We start from the raw sequence: 15777 nt of genomic DNA, 5'->3' as shown, positions 1-15777 counted from the left end.
GAGCCCTTGTGAGGAAACGTGTGGCGTTGGGGACGACGAACAGGAGACTACACTGTAGCACGATGGACCTTGAAGGGATGGGGACGGGCACTCCGCTGTGGTGTCACCCGCCCGTGCTGAGGACCTGTCCTCGCACATGCCGAGGAAGCAGCCCCCACCTACACAGTTGGTGACAGTCCCCAGGCGAGTGGGGACGAAGTGGGGGCACAAGCCGACAGGTATGTAAGATGGAGAAATCCCATGTCAGGTTTTAAAAGATGCTGACAGGTCAAAGGACTCAGCCAATTTTCAGGAAGTTGAGAAAAATCACTTGGGGGGACAACCACTTTATGAATAATTTGCAGTATCTGCAACTCTAAGTTCTGTTCCGTTCCGATTCCCCACCCTTTCTTAAGGAGCTGAGCACGCACTGCTCCACCTCGAAGAGCGAGAGGCGGCTCACAGGGAGCTTTCAAAGACGGGGCCTGAAAGGGCCCCACAAAAGCCCTATCTGCACATCCTCCAACGCTCCCACCCGCCACTGACAAAATGGGTGGGGAGGTCACACCTGCACCCCACAGGGTGGCCGTGAGGATGGCACATATGCGACAGACTTAAAATGGTGCTGGCACATAAGCACTCAATCCACGTTAGGGATTTTAATCTCTATTCTTATTTTATTATAATCATTTTGAATTTACTTATATTCAGAAACAGCGAGAATCTGCTCAGAAAAGTGATCCCAGATCATGAACGGTCCTGGATCAGCATTGGGCCCAGTGCCATCTGTCTAAGAGTTCTACTTTGAAAACCTTTTCTCAAACAGTGAAAATGGGCGCTGGGCCAGGCCTCAGAAAAGCTCCTCCATCCAGCACCCAGAGTCTGACAGCATAAGGTCATGGAGCCGCACGGAGAGCATGGGAGATTTCTCTGAGGGGCAGCCAAACCATTTTCTGGGAAGGTTAAATTTCAGTGGTGCCGGGGAAAACCTCTGTGGTGACCTTTTAACCAGGGATTCTCAAATCAAAACCCGATTGTGGAATGGGAAGATATCGACAAGGATAATTACAAGAGGTTAATGCAGATCAGGTCTCTGAGCTCACAGTGGACACCATAAAAGCAGAACTCCGGATTGCTGCCACTGTGGGGTCCTGATTCTGCCCACACGGCGGCCGCTAGTGTGTCCCGACGTTTCCCACTGAAGCTCTGTACTACTGTTCACACTGCGAGAGCACCTGAATGTCTGCAGACACTGTGATGCGAGACACGGCTTTGTGTTCTTTCATACAGTAAGCTGGTACTCAAGTTAGTTACTGACGATCTGCTCAAGTCCAAAGGGGTTTTTTTCATTATTCATGGCTACTCCACAGTTAACTTTCAGTTTACAATCACTTGATTCCATCATTAAATGAACTCACATCAGGAATCTCAACCACATGCCGCTCTGCAGATGAGCCCACGCCAGACGAAGTCCCAGGATCACACCTGCAGCTCTGAAAAGACCTGAGGAACCAGGTCTAGGCGGAAATTCTGGCCCCAAATCTTTACTCTAGTACTAAGTTGATCATTTCAAAGCCTCGGGGAGTTTGCCCACTTGGTGTAAAGAGGACAAGCTTGGGGGTCAGACAGAACTGGACTTTAATTCTAGCCCCACAATGTGCCAGGTAAGTGACCTTGTTCAAGTCACTTAATTTCTCTGAACCTCAGTTTCCATGCCATAAAAAGTAGATAATTATACCTATGACGTAGGGGGGTCTCTGTGAAGATAACAACAGGTTCAAAGCAGCTAGCCACGCGTGCCTGGGACAGTGATGTTCAGCTCATGACACAAGTGCTGTGGCTGTCGGCACCACCACCCCACACACCGGTCACTTTCTGAACAGTTTCCAGGGCTTTTGTTCTTAGCCAAACATGCCTCCTTGATTTAAAAATGTAGTATTTCATTGTGAATTTATCCTTTTTAAGTAGTGGCTTCACTATCGTCATTTAAACATGGAAACCAACCTTCCCCATCCTATCCCCTTACACATGCTGTTCAAACACTGAGCACAGCCCACCTTTCAGAGTTGACATGCAAATTACTGTAAGAAGCGTATAAGAAAATAAATAACCCCATATCCGAAAGTTAATTCCTTTGCAAGATTAACTCTTATGAGCTCTTGGATTCCTATTCAGTTGCGACTACACTAAATTGAAGAAATTAGCATACCAAATAGCTGTGGCATTAAAAATTCAAATGACTCTCTTAACAATCTCTAATGAACTCCCTCCGAGAAGCTTACACAACCACAGGTTGTGGCCTAATCATTGTCAAGTGCTGCCAAAATGCTATTGCTTTTATCACCCTACCCCAGATTCTGTAGAAAGAGAGAAACATGTTTACAGAAATGGTGCTATTCACTATTAACACTGGATCAGAGCTTTAAAAAGCAGTTCTGATTTAACGCAGTCCCTCGTCAAGCAGTGCAATTCAGAACCACTTTACTCCAATCCCGCAGAAAGTCTGCCATTTTTCTGCACGGCTGCACAAAATGAGGCTCCTGGGGGTTTCTTCAAGATCATGCAACACGACGATGAATGTTAGCTCAAGATGCATAATAAATGTAAATTTAAAAGGCTCACTGCTAAGAATGATACGTTTAAAAAGAAAAATTAAGCAAAGGTCATCTGTTTTTCCACAAACTACACACCTGTCCCTACTTTCCAGATAAACTGATACCAAAGAAACAGAAATGAAAACCATTATGTATCCCATTCTGTTTCCGCAGAGCGCTGGGAGAGCCACCTGACAGTCCTCTGTCATTTTAACAGCCCTGGGTCCAGAGAAGTCCTTGCCCAGTGTCAATATGCTCTGATCAAGCTCGCCACCGCCAGAAGCAGCTCAGGGTCCGCCGAGGGTCAGGCGCTGGCCGAGGTCTGTGGTGTCAGGAAGTTTCCTCCACGTGGTCATTTAGAGGGCTGATGCAACACTCAAATCTAACAACACAACCTGCGTGAAAAGCCTGAACTGCAAGTAGATGATTTGTATTTTTAACTAAAAAATAAAAAGGATTCCTAATTTCTCTTCAGAAAAATAAAAGCCATTTTGAAAAGGAGGGAAAAAGCAGAGGGAGAGAGAAACTTCACCTCCGGGCCTTCCCTGGAGAGTTCTATGATGTAAGTTGCTTCTACAACTTCCACGATACATAGCCTTTGTCGTCTCTCCTTATGACAACTTTCTGAAATTTATTATTACCTCTACTTTATAGACGAAGAGACTGAGGGTCACAGAGGTAAACTGACTGACTCAGGGTCACACAGCCAGCATGAATTCAGGCGTCTTGCTGAGGGCCCTCTCCTTCGCACAGACCACCCTGCCCCTGAGCAGCCACAGTGGAGGTCCGTCCATGCTCCCCGCAGACAGCGAGAGGCAGCCCACCACTCCCATTTCCTCCCCCGCACCCCGGGATACGGGGTGTTCCCTGACCCAGCATTATCACAGACTGAAATCACCGCCGGCAAGAAAAAACTGGGGGAACAAATGACCAGGTCGGGGTCCGACTGAAAAAACGAGTCGCATTAGCAAAACGACGGTGAACAGAGTCAGGGCACTACTCACACACTCGCATGCGGCTTCTTTTTGGAAAAATCACAGGCCAGCCCAAGATCTGATATCCTCACGTGTCCGTGTTCATCCAAGAGGATATTCGCGGGCTAAAGAGAAGGAGAAGACCGTCTTCAAGAGTCCCCAGAATGGCACACGGGCTTTGAGAACTCCTAACACTGCAGGCACTTGTATCTTATTGATTACCACAGTCTGTTCCTAAACACCAATTCTAGCTTACATCATCACATCCAAACTGTGAATAAACTGAGAATAGTATTTTTCATGTTAACTTCAGCAGGAAAGAGCAGTGATGACAGAAGTGAAGGATTCTACTCGTTAGACAATGAAACAGGGCAGGTAACACGGGAGGGTTAGGACCACAGTGCATCAGAGTCGCAAGCATGTTCTTTTCACTCCAAGAACAGCGAGCTGACAGGACGGCGGCCTCTCCACAAAGGGAGTGAGTCCACTGGCTTCTCGGCTTCTACGGACTACGAGAACATGGGAGAATGCGACCACGAAGCACAGGACAGAAAGGAATCTTGCAAGAATGCACAAATACGGGCCTAAGAAATCAAAATATTCTGCAGTGCCACACTAATCCTGATAAATGTCATTTCTGTGTACTGGTACATCATCAGCATAGGGCCCTACCAGATGACCAAATACAATTTTGACCACAACTCTGATGAAATGTATCCATTAAGATTAGATTTAGTCGGCATAATCATGGAAAACAAAGCTCCTCTCTCTAATATACATTGAATTACAGTCATCTTAATAATATTTTTCTGCTGGAGATCAACTATTGTTTTGCTTGAAATAAAAATAATGGCATGCTTTATAAAAATGAGGCATGAATAATCATGAGTGACTAGAATTAAGTTTGAATAGAAATTAAATAATACCACTGTGCACTAAATAGCTTAGAAAACAAAAATTCAGCATAAAGATGATGAGAAACCAGTTATAGATTTAAATTAAAATGTATCACAATAGCACTTCATGGGCCTTCAGCATGCATTTTATTCTTCTGCAAAAATCCCATGAGGAAACAAAATGTCATGTGCTAACCAGTATCTAATTATTTCTGGTTCAATGAAAATACATTTTTTCTGCTTTACGTTCATACAAAAACTAAGGGAATCATTCTTTAACCTTGAAGAAATCTTTAAAATTTACAAAGTATTTTGTGAAAAAAATAATATGCTCGAAAATAAAGTATATTTTAGATTCTTAGAAGGTAACTTCAAAGCTAATTCAAAACATCCTAGCTCCTTAGAGAAAGGAACACAAGCTGTATATTTCATTGGTGCATTTCAGCTGGTCTCCCCTTGGGTTCATTCAAGAAGGAATCTGAGATAGGAGGCAAACACACTCTTCCAGAGTCTTCTCATCCTATCGGGAAACTGTCACTCCTGTCATTTTTCTTCTCATTATTACTTACACATTTATCTATTCACATGAGCATTTCTACATTTTGTCATGGTCCCTTTACCCCTATCCCTGTCTTCAGCCTGCTGGCTGGATGAGTGCTGCCACAGATGTACTGAGCAAAGTCCTACCTCCACCCTTCACACAGAACCCTGGTCCAAGCACCACGATCTGGAATGGAAAAACTCAGAATAGACTTACTGCATTTTTTCAAGTCCAGTGAGATTTAAAGAGAACAAGAACAGAAGCCCAAGTACAGCCGTCTGGGGCCATGTAGTTCAGGGATCTAAAAATCGATTAGCGATTTTTCAGGCAATCTCAAAACATCATGAAGCTCCGAGACGGGCCTTTGGAGGACGTTGTGCAGGCCGATCAGCCACTCCACCCCCATCTGAGCAGCCCTGCCTCCAATGAGTTATGATGTCTTGATTCACCACTGTATACGCCCCGCGGAAGACAGATGTTCTTCGCTTGTTCATCTTGTACATCTCTAGTTCTAACACAGAGCCATGGCCAAATCAGCTGCTTGGTGAACATTAAGTGAATTACAACTAATTGTAAAATGAAAGGCACCAAAAAACTCCTACCCTGCTTTTCATCAATTAACCAATGAAAATGTTTGAGTTAGTGTCTGAGCTGCACCAGGCACTGAGGTGACGGTGACGACTAGGACAGACGTGAGTTCCTAGAACAGAGTTTACAGTCTGGAGGAGACCGACCTCCACAGACGAAGATGTGATCGGGGAAGATGAGGAAGTCGACAAGATCCAATTAAAGAGAAGGGAAGGTCTGAAGGGCCCCGACTGCAACACCTACTGCACAGGTCCAATAAATAGACCGGGTCTGTAAACAGCCTCACCTTCAGGTCTCTGTAGACGACAAACCGGTTGTGCATGTGTTCCAGCCCCAGGATGATTTCAGTGGCATAGAACCGCATCTCCTTCTCAGAAAACACCCCATGCTGTGAAAGGTGATAGTGCAAATCGCCCCCTGCAATCAGAGATGCTGAATTTAATTCAAAGCGTGTTAACTTAAAGGAATCAAAAATCGCTGTCATCCTAAATAGTTAGGACGCAGCAGAAAAAGGTAAACTTTGGTTCTGCTTTTTCTCTATGCCTACTCTGATTTCTGCAGTTTGACAAAACAGTGTAAAAATTATAGAGAAAACTTAGACAGTGAGAAGACTTGGGTGCAGCAATGACTGGGACGATATATAACAAAGTCACTGGTCTCAGGTTGGTGGCACAGCTCCCAGACACACCCTCACAGGCAGGGATTAGCTACTCTGCTCTGATTACTTAAGTCTTGTCTACTAACTGAATCAACCTATGCAGTGATCCAGGAGACGGCTCAGCAACTGGCTCTGTGGACAATAAATAAATAAATAAGTTGATCTTTTTTTTTTTTTTTTGGTGAGGAAGAGTGTCCCTGAGCGAATATCTGTGCCAGTCGTCCTCTATTTTGTATATGGGTTGCCGCAACAGCATGGCTTGATGAGCGGCGTGTAGGTCCACACCCAGGATCCGAACCTGCGAACCCCAGGCTGCTGACGCGGAGCGTGCAAACTTAACCACTATGCCATCGGGTGGACCCCTGATCATACTGATAGATATCTGACAAAGCAAATACAGTTAAGTTTTAACTGGTAAAATCCAAGGGGCGGCTATTTGGGTGTCCCCAGGGAAATTCCTTCAACTTTGCTATATACTTGAAGTTTTCGTAATAAAATGTTGGAAAAAGTAAATAGTCACGTGGCCTAAAGTTACAGAGACAGAAAATGCCACAACGGGGTGAGGGAATGTTTTATAAACTGTAAGGGAAAAGCTGCTATTGATCTATAAAAGTTAATGTGTGTCCAACTTTATAGCCCCGGCTTTTATAAGCATCTTCCCTTTCACAGACATGTATCCTTGCATACCTACTACCAGCTCAAGACGTGGAAGATCTCCAATATCCCAGAAGGTCCCCGTGCCCTCCCCAGCCAGTGCCTCAGCTCCCAGAGGCTGGTTAGCTAAGGCGACGCTACTCGCACCTCTCCGGAGCACCATCCATTAGTTTTGCCTCTTCTGAGAGTCACATAAATAGGAACATACAGATTAAAGGCTGCTGTGCCCAGCTTCTTTCACCCTTATGTCTGTGAAACTCCTTCATATTGTTGGATAGATCTGGTTTTAAACCAAACACTCAAAACATAATAAAACTTCAAAAAACCCTAGGTATTTCATTTGTTCAACTGTATGCCTTTTTATTTCAGTTCTTGTTACTAAAAATACTTGGAATACATACCATGCCGATTTCTAATATTAGAAAACTACCTTTCTAGGTAAAACGTTTTCAGTATTCTCAGGGGCATTGTGCATAGTTTAAAAGATCAATGTACAGTACTGCAGATTTAGACAATGCAGACGATTGGGCTAAAATCTGTACTGGCCCTAAGTCAGTCCTTCGAAGTTGGTTTTTAAATACATTTCTGTCTTTGGCCTTTATTATTAAACTATGAAGCATTTCATTTCTAAACGCTGGGGGTCAGGAAACAAGCTAATTAAAGATCTAGGTCAGCTGCATTCCAGAAAATTGAGTTTTACTGTAAGTATTTTATGAAAATCTTTTCTAGAAAATGCAACTTCCTGGGGAGAGATTGGGAGGGCCAGAGGGAAATTGCAATCAACATTTTAAAATGAATTTTAACTGAAAATTGAAGACTAAAAGGTTTCCTTAAACTTCAGAGGGAACCTCATCTGAAAGATCTAAACTGCCACTCTGCCTCGACTAATGCAGCTAAGATATCACATCGCTGCGAAGTGTCTGAGTGTACTCAGACTTCCCAAGTGTGGCTTACCGTTCATCAGATCCAGGATGAAGCAGAGTTTATCTGGAGTGTGGAAGGCATAGGTCATACAGACAATGAAAGGACAATCCTAGAGTGAAAAAACAAGGTTATAAGAAAAGTAAATCTGTCCTAGAAAGCGCATCTGCCACCAAACACCATCTCTGGATTCTTATCCACGCCCCTGCCCTGTGCATCGAGCACAGACATGTACATGGTAACTTTAACAGCCACAGTAAAACCGATCTGGTTACTGACAAAATACATAGAGACACAACATTACTAATTGGAGCAGACGAACTCGGAGGTCCTCTCTCACTCAGGTTCAATCTTGACTCTTCTATCTACATCTTCAAAAAACTCAGATTCTACAGAAAAATATTACTGCCTTGCTAGTCTTTTTGCTGGTCTACATTTTGGTTCTGGCTAGTCAAATATCCATTTCAATCTTTGATTCTAAAGGTGGAAGAACCATACCACAGGAGGAAAAATGGTATCTGTATTATTGTCTTGAAACACTGAGAATAAAAATGGAATTAAATTAGCTTTTGAAAGTGGAAAAAAATACCAGAGTCAGGAACTGAATAACTCAATTGCAAAGATGTCAGTTTCCCCCAAATTAATCTACAGATTACACGCAACCTTAATTAAAATGAAAATTTATAAGCAGATTCTAAAATTTATATGGAAATGTAAGCAGCCAAGGAAAGTTCAGATACTCTTGAAGAAAAACAAACCTGGAAAACTTACAGTGCCAGATATCAAGACTTATTACAAAACAACAGCAATTCAGACAGTGTGGTATTAGCCCAAGGACAGACAACTAGACCAATGGATCAGAACACAGAATCCTGAAATAGACCCACACGTAAATGGTCACTTGATGTGTGATAAAGTGACACAACAGGGTGAGGGGGAAAGGATGACTTTTTCAATCAATGGTGTTGGAGCAATTGGATATCTGTACAACAAAATACAAACACTGACCCCTACCTCACACCACACACTAAAGTCAACTCCAGGTAGATATAAACCTAAACGTGAAAGGTAAAACAATAAAACTTCTAGAAGAAAACAAAAGAAACTATCTTCATGATCTTAGGGTAAGTAACATTTCTTAAATGAGCCATAGAAAGCACTAACAATAGAAATATTGATAAACTGGACTAAAATAAAATTAAAAACTCTATTCACCAGACAACATTAAAAAAAGTAAAAAGGCAAGCCACAGAATGGGAGAAGATATTTGCACACAAATGACTCATATCTAGAATATATAAAGAACTCAAAAATCAAGAAAGAAAAAGCAAACAACCCAAAAGAAAAATGGCAAAAAAAAAAATAATAATAATAAGTAAGTAGGCACCTCACATAACAGGATATCATATGGCCTGCAAGCCTATGAACAGATGCTCAACCTCAGTTGGCCCCAAGGAAATGCAAATTAAAATCACAAAGTGCTATCACTAAAACCCACGAGAATGGCTAAAATTTAAGAAACCAACAATAGGAAGTGTTGGAAAGATAGGGAGTAAATGCAACTTCCATATACGGCTGCTAGGAGAGTACAATGGTACAACCACTTTCACAAGCTGTTTGGTGGTATCTGCTCAAGCTGAGCACCACCTGCAAACCCTATGACCCAGAAATTCCACTCCAGGGTAGCAATCTGTACCTACGTGCACCAGAGAACAGCATGAGAATGTTCCTCACGGCACTATTCAAAATCGCCCAAACCAGGAAATAACCCAAATGTCTACCAACAGTAGAATGGACACATAAATTGTGGCCTATTTATGCAATGGCATACTCTAGAGCGGGGTCAGCAAACTTTCTACCAAGGGCTGAACAGTAAATATTTTAGGCTTTGCAGGCCCCATACAGTCTCTGTCATATATTCTTCGTTTCTTTACAATCCTCTAGAAACGTAAAAATCATTCTTAGTTCATGGACTGTACAAAAAAAGGCCACAAGCCAGATCTGGTCCACGGGCCATACATGATTTGCTGTCCCATGTATTTAGTTACAGAATGCACTACAGCTTTGGTGGTGAACACGATGTCGTGTAGACAGAAGTCAGAATACAATGGTGTACACCTGAAATTTATATAATGTTATAGACTAATGTGACCTCAATAAAAAAAAGAGAGAATGCACTATTGCCATGTGCGACGACACAGATGAACCTCACAAGGAACACTGAGTGAGAGAAGCCAGACACAAAAGGGTACACTTACACAAAGTTCAAACACAGGCAGAGCTAAATTACAGTGTTAGAAATCTGGGTGGTAGTTAGCTTGGGTGTGGGGTAAGTGACTGAAGGGGGCATGAGGAGATTTCTGGAACACTGGTAGCTTTCCATCTCTTGGTCTGGGTGCTGGGTACACACTCATGTGTTCCCTTGTGAAAATTCATCAGTACTCTGCTAGATCTATAACTATTTCTATTTAGATTCTTTACATACAGCGAATACTTGCCACTCAACTGATTCAAATAAAAAATGGCATACAATATCTACAACCACTTTCTTAACAGAAACAAAGAATTATTAAATTCCACAGAAAATATTCAAGTTTCAACAGAATAATCTATAAACAGAATTGGCATTGTTCAACCCTCTATATTAATGGCATACAGACAAATTTGAGTTAACACATTCCTATATGTTAGAGATTCATGAACTTGAATTCAATTTCCATAAATCTTCCGGAGGAAATTGCTCCAGAATGAATTACAAAATTCATTTTGTGGTTACTCAGTTCTCCTTAGAGTTCTGTTGAGATGGTGTTCGTGTTTACTGATTTCAAGATTGATTTTGCTTTAAACAGGTAAAATAAAAGTGTTATCCTTTTTCTGTTAAAAGCCATGTGGCCTTCCCGGGGGACAGCGTCCCACTTGGAACCCACTGACATCTCACCAGAACTTTCCAACAGCCTACTGAAGATGGCTCATCCTACTCCTTCCTGAATGGGGCTTCCCACAAACTCTGGTTCCTGATCTGAGAGCAAACTCATCTGTAGAGAAACAGGTGGACCTAGAACTAAGTAAGTCCCTCTCCAAGGGGACAGGCAGACCCTGCCAAGGGGGGTTTCTGCACATGCTGGCATATGATCCTTCTACCAACAGCCCTGAGAGGATGGCAAAAGGTTAAAGCATTCTTAAAGCGTTACATTATTAGGATGGGCCGTGAACTGTAAATTGAGACTCATGGGTTCCCTGAGGAGGAAGTGCTCTCAAAAAAAAAAAAATCACTTGGTCCGACTTCTTTATTTTACAGACAAGGAAACTACACCCCCTAAAAGGGAAATGACTCGCCTGAGGTCACAAAGAAATGTGGTAGCCAGCCAAGATTCAACCCCCAAGTCTCCGGGGCCTCTCCAGAGTTCTCTCGATGTTCTGCTACTTCTAAAGGCAAGGTTTCCATAGCGACGTAAAATGACGCTCAGCTAAAGGCATAGGTTCGGTTACTCCACAGAACTCACTGATCACAACCCTCATCTCTCAGGTGCTGAGCAGATGATATACTCAGTCTCCTGTGGCGTCCGAGACATACAGAACCGAATACTGACCAATGTGGAAAAAGAGGCAGCAATGTAATGACGGGGTTGATCCAGTTCCAAAGATAATTATGGTGAAGATGTTCTGCCTTCGCTACAAATTAAAGCTCAATAAGAAGTGGCCGAATTTTAGAGTCAGACCCTTAAATAAGGCTCCTCAGCAAGGAAGTGTCTTGGATTTCCCACCGGCAGCACGCAAAACAGCTTGCGTTTTGCAGGAACTCTGTATAAAACTGTGATAAAATAGACCATGAAGTAGTTCCTTAAGAAAATTTCTCCACACTGCAATCAGAGAACTCTTTTCAAACTGCAAGCCCCACCATGTTATCTTCCTACTTAACGCTCTTTGTTTCCAAATGCTGTGCGATTTTTAAAACTTCCCAATGTTGGCCTGGAAAGCTCTTTACAGTCTGGTCTGGCCTCTGTCTGCCTCTCTCTCTCTCTCCAGCCTCATCTTGTGCTGAAGTGCTCATCACTTCAGACCTGGCTATGCTGCCTTCTCTGACGTCCTCAAAGCCTCCGTGCTCAGGACCCAGACACCACGGCACCTCCTCTGCCTTCAGAGGAGCATTCCTCGACTACATCTCCCCCCTCCTAAATGCCTGCCGAGCACTGTGTACCTGTGCTTCACAGCTCTTGCCATGTGTTCCCACCATCTATGCACTCCTGAGATTACCTGAATTATTTAAGGAAGATGCTGGCTGCTCTCCCAGCTACAGACACACTCACCCTGTTCTCAAACATGCAGATGTCCCTTTTTTCTACCCAAGAATTACAGAATAAGACAGGCAACAATGTTTCCTACTGTCTCTCGGGGATGGAGGGTAGGAATACTCAATTTGAGATTGAAAGGAAAAAAAACCTTCTAGTAAAAAAAAAACAAAGGATGAGTGGCCGCAGTTCAGTTGCACGCCAAGACCCCAAAAAATCGTGTTGATACAGGCGGATCCACAGCTGAACCTACTGAGGCAATCGTAAACTAAAGATCACTAAAAACCTATAAACAGTGGTTTTTGACTAGAAAAAACAATTCCAAATAACTTTACCATAACTCTTTTGCTTAAATTATGTATTTATAACTGAAAAAAAAAACTAAATAGTTTTGGTATTTGAATAAAAAATATAAACGATTCTTTTAGATTAGTTCAAGCCAGTAGCCCAATATAACCCCAATTTTTCCTTTATTCCCTTAGGGGTAAACTAGTGAGAAACTATACAACGACAACATTCTCCCTCACCTGAATAAAATAAACATAAAAACACTACATGAAAATTGCAAGTATTTTTTTTCAATACTAAAAATTGTTTCCATAGGCTTTCTTGAGAATAAATATCCAAGCCTTTGAGCTAACTCACTGAAAATATTTTAATAACCGCTTACAATCTGCAGTAAGCACATATCCACGTTTAAAATTTAAGATGAAAGACATTTCCAACAGAAATTAGAAGCCAATGCCATTCATACTGATTCCAATATAATGAGCAAGATACTCAGTTTCCATTCCCACCAGTAAAAACTTGGTCACACACACAGGATAACTCTTATTTGAAATGTTTAATGTCCACACATCGGGAGGCAGAGGCACATAATTAGAAATCATTTATCGCTATGGTGTTTTCATTTGTTATAGTTGAGCTAAATCATGATATTCGTTTGTTTCACAGCAGATAGCCTTTCTAGAACCACTTAAAACCAATGCTAGAATAATATAAACTACGATCCAATAAATCTAGGTGATAACCAAAAACACAGAGCCCGCAAAGTGACGATGGGAAAGGCACAGTGAGATTCTAGGAGTCCAGAGACTTGGGGCAAGGAAATTAACCTCCCTGGGTTTCAGGTTCCCTGCTTACTACACAAAGGGATTCTCGGATTCACCATTAAAATTTGATTCTTTCAAATCCTTTGGGTGAAGACGACTTTACTTAGAACCCAGCCATGATATCTGGAGGCCCCCACATGTCTCACTGTGGATAAACCTTCCTGGCTTGGTGTTTAACATTAAATTCTTATGTGAGCTACACAGCACGGGTCCAGCCATTCCATGTTCATTTCATGCCTTTCTTTCTAGATCCCAACCCCGTGTGCCCCTCTGAACACTGCATGATGACAGGCCTGCTGGTGCGCACATGCACGCCCAGGTTTCTGGGATGGTAGGTTTTTCTGGATGTGTCTTTATATACGGTGGCATCTGTACAAATAAATAAAAGCCAAGCCAAATAATACCATTAACAGAAAAAGAAATCAGAATGGAAAGCTGTTTTGCAAGTAAAGAAGGTAAATGTTTACACACGTGCTGAGCTAAAAATGATAGTTTGGTGTGCAAATAAAACGTCCAACAGGTGGAAACACAGTGCTGGAAACGGAAAGGACCAAAGTCCACAGCAGGTCACAAGCAGCAAGTGCTGAGAAGATAAAGTCATCTTCAAAGAAACGCTGACGGAGGACAACCCCGGAGGGACAACTCAGATCTGACGGCCCCAAGTCACTTCCTCTCTGTTTGCTGAGGAAGAACAGCAGCCACTTTTCTCTCGCATTTTCTTCTCTGGGGTATCCTTCTCGGTCAGGCAGCCGATTCATAATCATACTCATGTGATTTTTTCTTGTTGCTATGATTACCTTCTGCCATCTCTGCAACCATATTTGCAGAAAAGGAAGGCATAAACAGGCACTGAAGGGAGAAGTCGTGGGTGTGCATAACGATGGATGCTGGTACTTGTTAACTCCCAAATGAAACGGAGATAACACTTGAATGACACACTTTTTACATTAACTTAGCGCTGCCCCCTGCTTACATTCTAACCCACCCAAGAATTGGCTAGCCCCATAATTTGTCAGAAAAAAATGCCTGTATTTTAAACAAATTGTCCCGATATAAAACAAATACACACACACACACACAAAACAGTGCTCAAAATTGAATACTTACTCCTGTACTCACAAGAGACAACATAATCCTTTCATTTAAGGCTAACGTTTCGCCTTGTTTCATCTTGATCCTCTTCTTATCTAAGCATTTCATTGCATACCTAGAAACATAAATGTTATTGAAAAATCCACACTGAAAATATATCTACACTGATTTAAATAATACACATCACACTGAGGAAAATTTCTAAAGACTTGGACAGCATTTAAAAGAAGCAAAATGACACCCAAGTGCCATGCAAAAAATATTTTTTTACTTTGCATGTATTAAGATAAAAATCAACTCCCCTCTCTAAGAGGGAGAACGTAACTCCCACTCCTTAGGTTGGGGCCGCACATAGTGAGTCCTTTCGGAAGGGCACAGTATGGGGGGAGAGAGGAGAGTAACTGCAGTGCAGAAGCCTCACAAACACGACCTCAGCCAAGCAATCAAGGTCACGGTCAACAGCGATAAGCATGTTAATAACACATATCCCTGATGAGAACGGCATTTTGCCTCTGGGGTCCTCCTTCCAAAAGCCCATAACCCCAATCTAACCACAAGAAAAGCATCAGATGAACCTAAATTGAAGACATTCTACAAGACACCTGACCAGTGCCTCTCAGAGCTGTCCTGGCCATCAAAAACAAGGAAAGTCTGAAAAACTGTCACAGTCTAGGGAGCCTAAGGAGACCTGATGGCTAGATGTAACGTGGGATCCCAGAACAGAAGACACTGGGTAAAAACTACGGAAATCTGAATAAAGTAGAGCCTTTAGTTAATAATGTCTTAATGCGGGTTCAGTCGTTGTGACAAATGTACCACACGAATGTCGGGTAGGGTACGGTATAGGGCACATGGAACTCCCTGTACTCTCTTTCCTGTAAACCTAAAACTATTCTCAAATCAAAAGGTCATTTTTTTTAAATCAAGCAATAATTAAGATAGTTCTATCATTACATGAATAGAAGTTCCAGTTAAATAAGAGCATAAAGTAGATGAATATAAATAAATTCAGTGAAATAAATCTGTATGTACTGCTGCTGCCTAGTACCACTATGGGTGTGTGTTGGGAGGCCTGTAGGTATAATATTCAGCATTTAGGAACTGTGAATTCAGCAGCGGTCAAGATTTTACAGGAGTGCAGAGTGTAAGACTCCAAAATATTGGCGATCAACAAAATGGGAAGGAAGTGTGTTCAAAAAAGCATATCATCAAACGCTATTTAATGGATTTGTTTTTAATCTTGATGTTGAAGTTATCATATTTCAAATAATAAAAAGAATCAATAAGATTTTTATATTAAAGTTAGTTGAGAAGAAACAGTTGGCAACTTAAGATTTCTGAAAACTTGGAACAAATTTATATTAAGGAAATATAGACACGTTATTTGGTATGCTCTATAGGCACAGGTTAAAGAAAGCAGCATGCTTTTTCAGTGGGACGGTAGAAAGCTGAAAGGAAGATTTTTACAAAGGTTTTAGG

General features: G+C 42.1%; 1 protein-coding gene across 4 annotated transcripts in view; it reads right to left on the bottom strand.

The window, feature by feature from the left end:
- GRK3 (G protein-coupled receptor kinase 3) overlaps nucleotides 1-15777 on the bottom strand; it is a 118800-nt gene that overhangs the window by 25115 nt on the left and 77908 nt on the right. For all 4 annotated transcript variants that reach the window (XM_058531665.1, XM_058531666.1, XM_058531668.1 and 1 more), the window contains 4 exons: nucleotides 14314-14413; nucleotides 7839-7917; nucleotides 5859-5989; nucleotides 3578-3672 (listed from right to left, as the gene is read on the bottom strand). In XM_058531665.1, the coding sequence (XP_058387648.1) occupies nucleotides 3578-3672; nucleotides 5859-5989; nucleotides 7839-7917; nucleotides 14314-14413 (405 nt within the window). The remainder of the gene's footprint in view (nucleotides 1-3577; nucleotides 3673-5858; nucleotides 5990-7838; nucleotides 7918-14313; nucleotides 14414-15777) is intronic.

Source organism: Diceros bicornis, chromosome 35 (genome assembly GCF_020826845.1).
Source record: "Diceros bicornis minor isolate mBicDic1 chromosome 35, mDicBic1.mat.cur, whole genome shotgun sequence".
NCBI lineage: Eukaryota > Metazoa > Chordata > Mammalia > Perissodactyla > Rhinocerotidae > Diceros > Diceros bicornis.
Note: the sequence above shows the minus strand (reverse complement) of the source record. Positions and strands in the feature narration are given on the sequence as shown.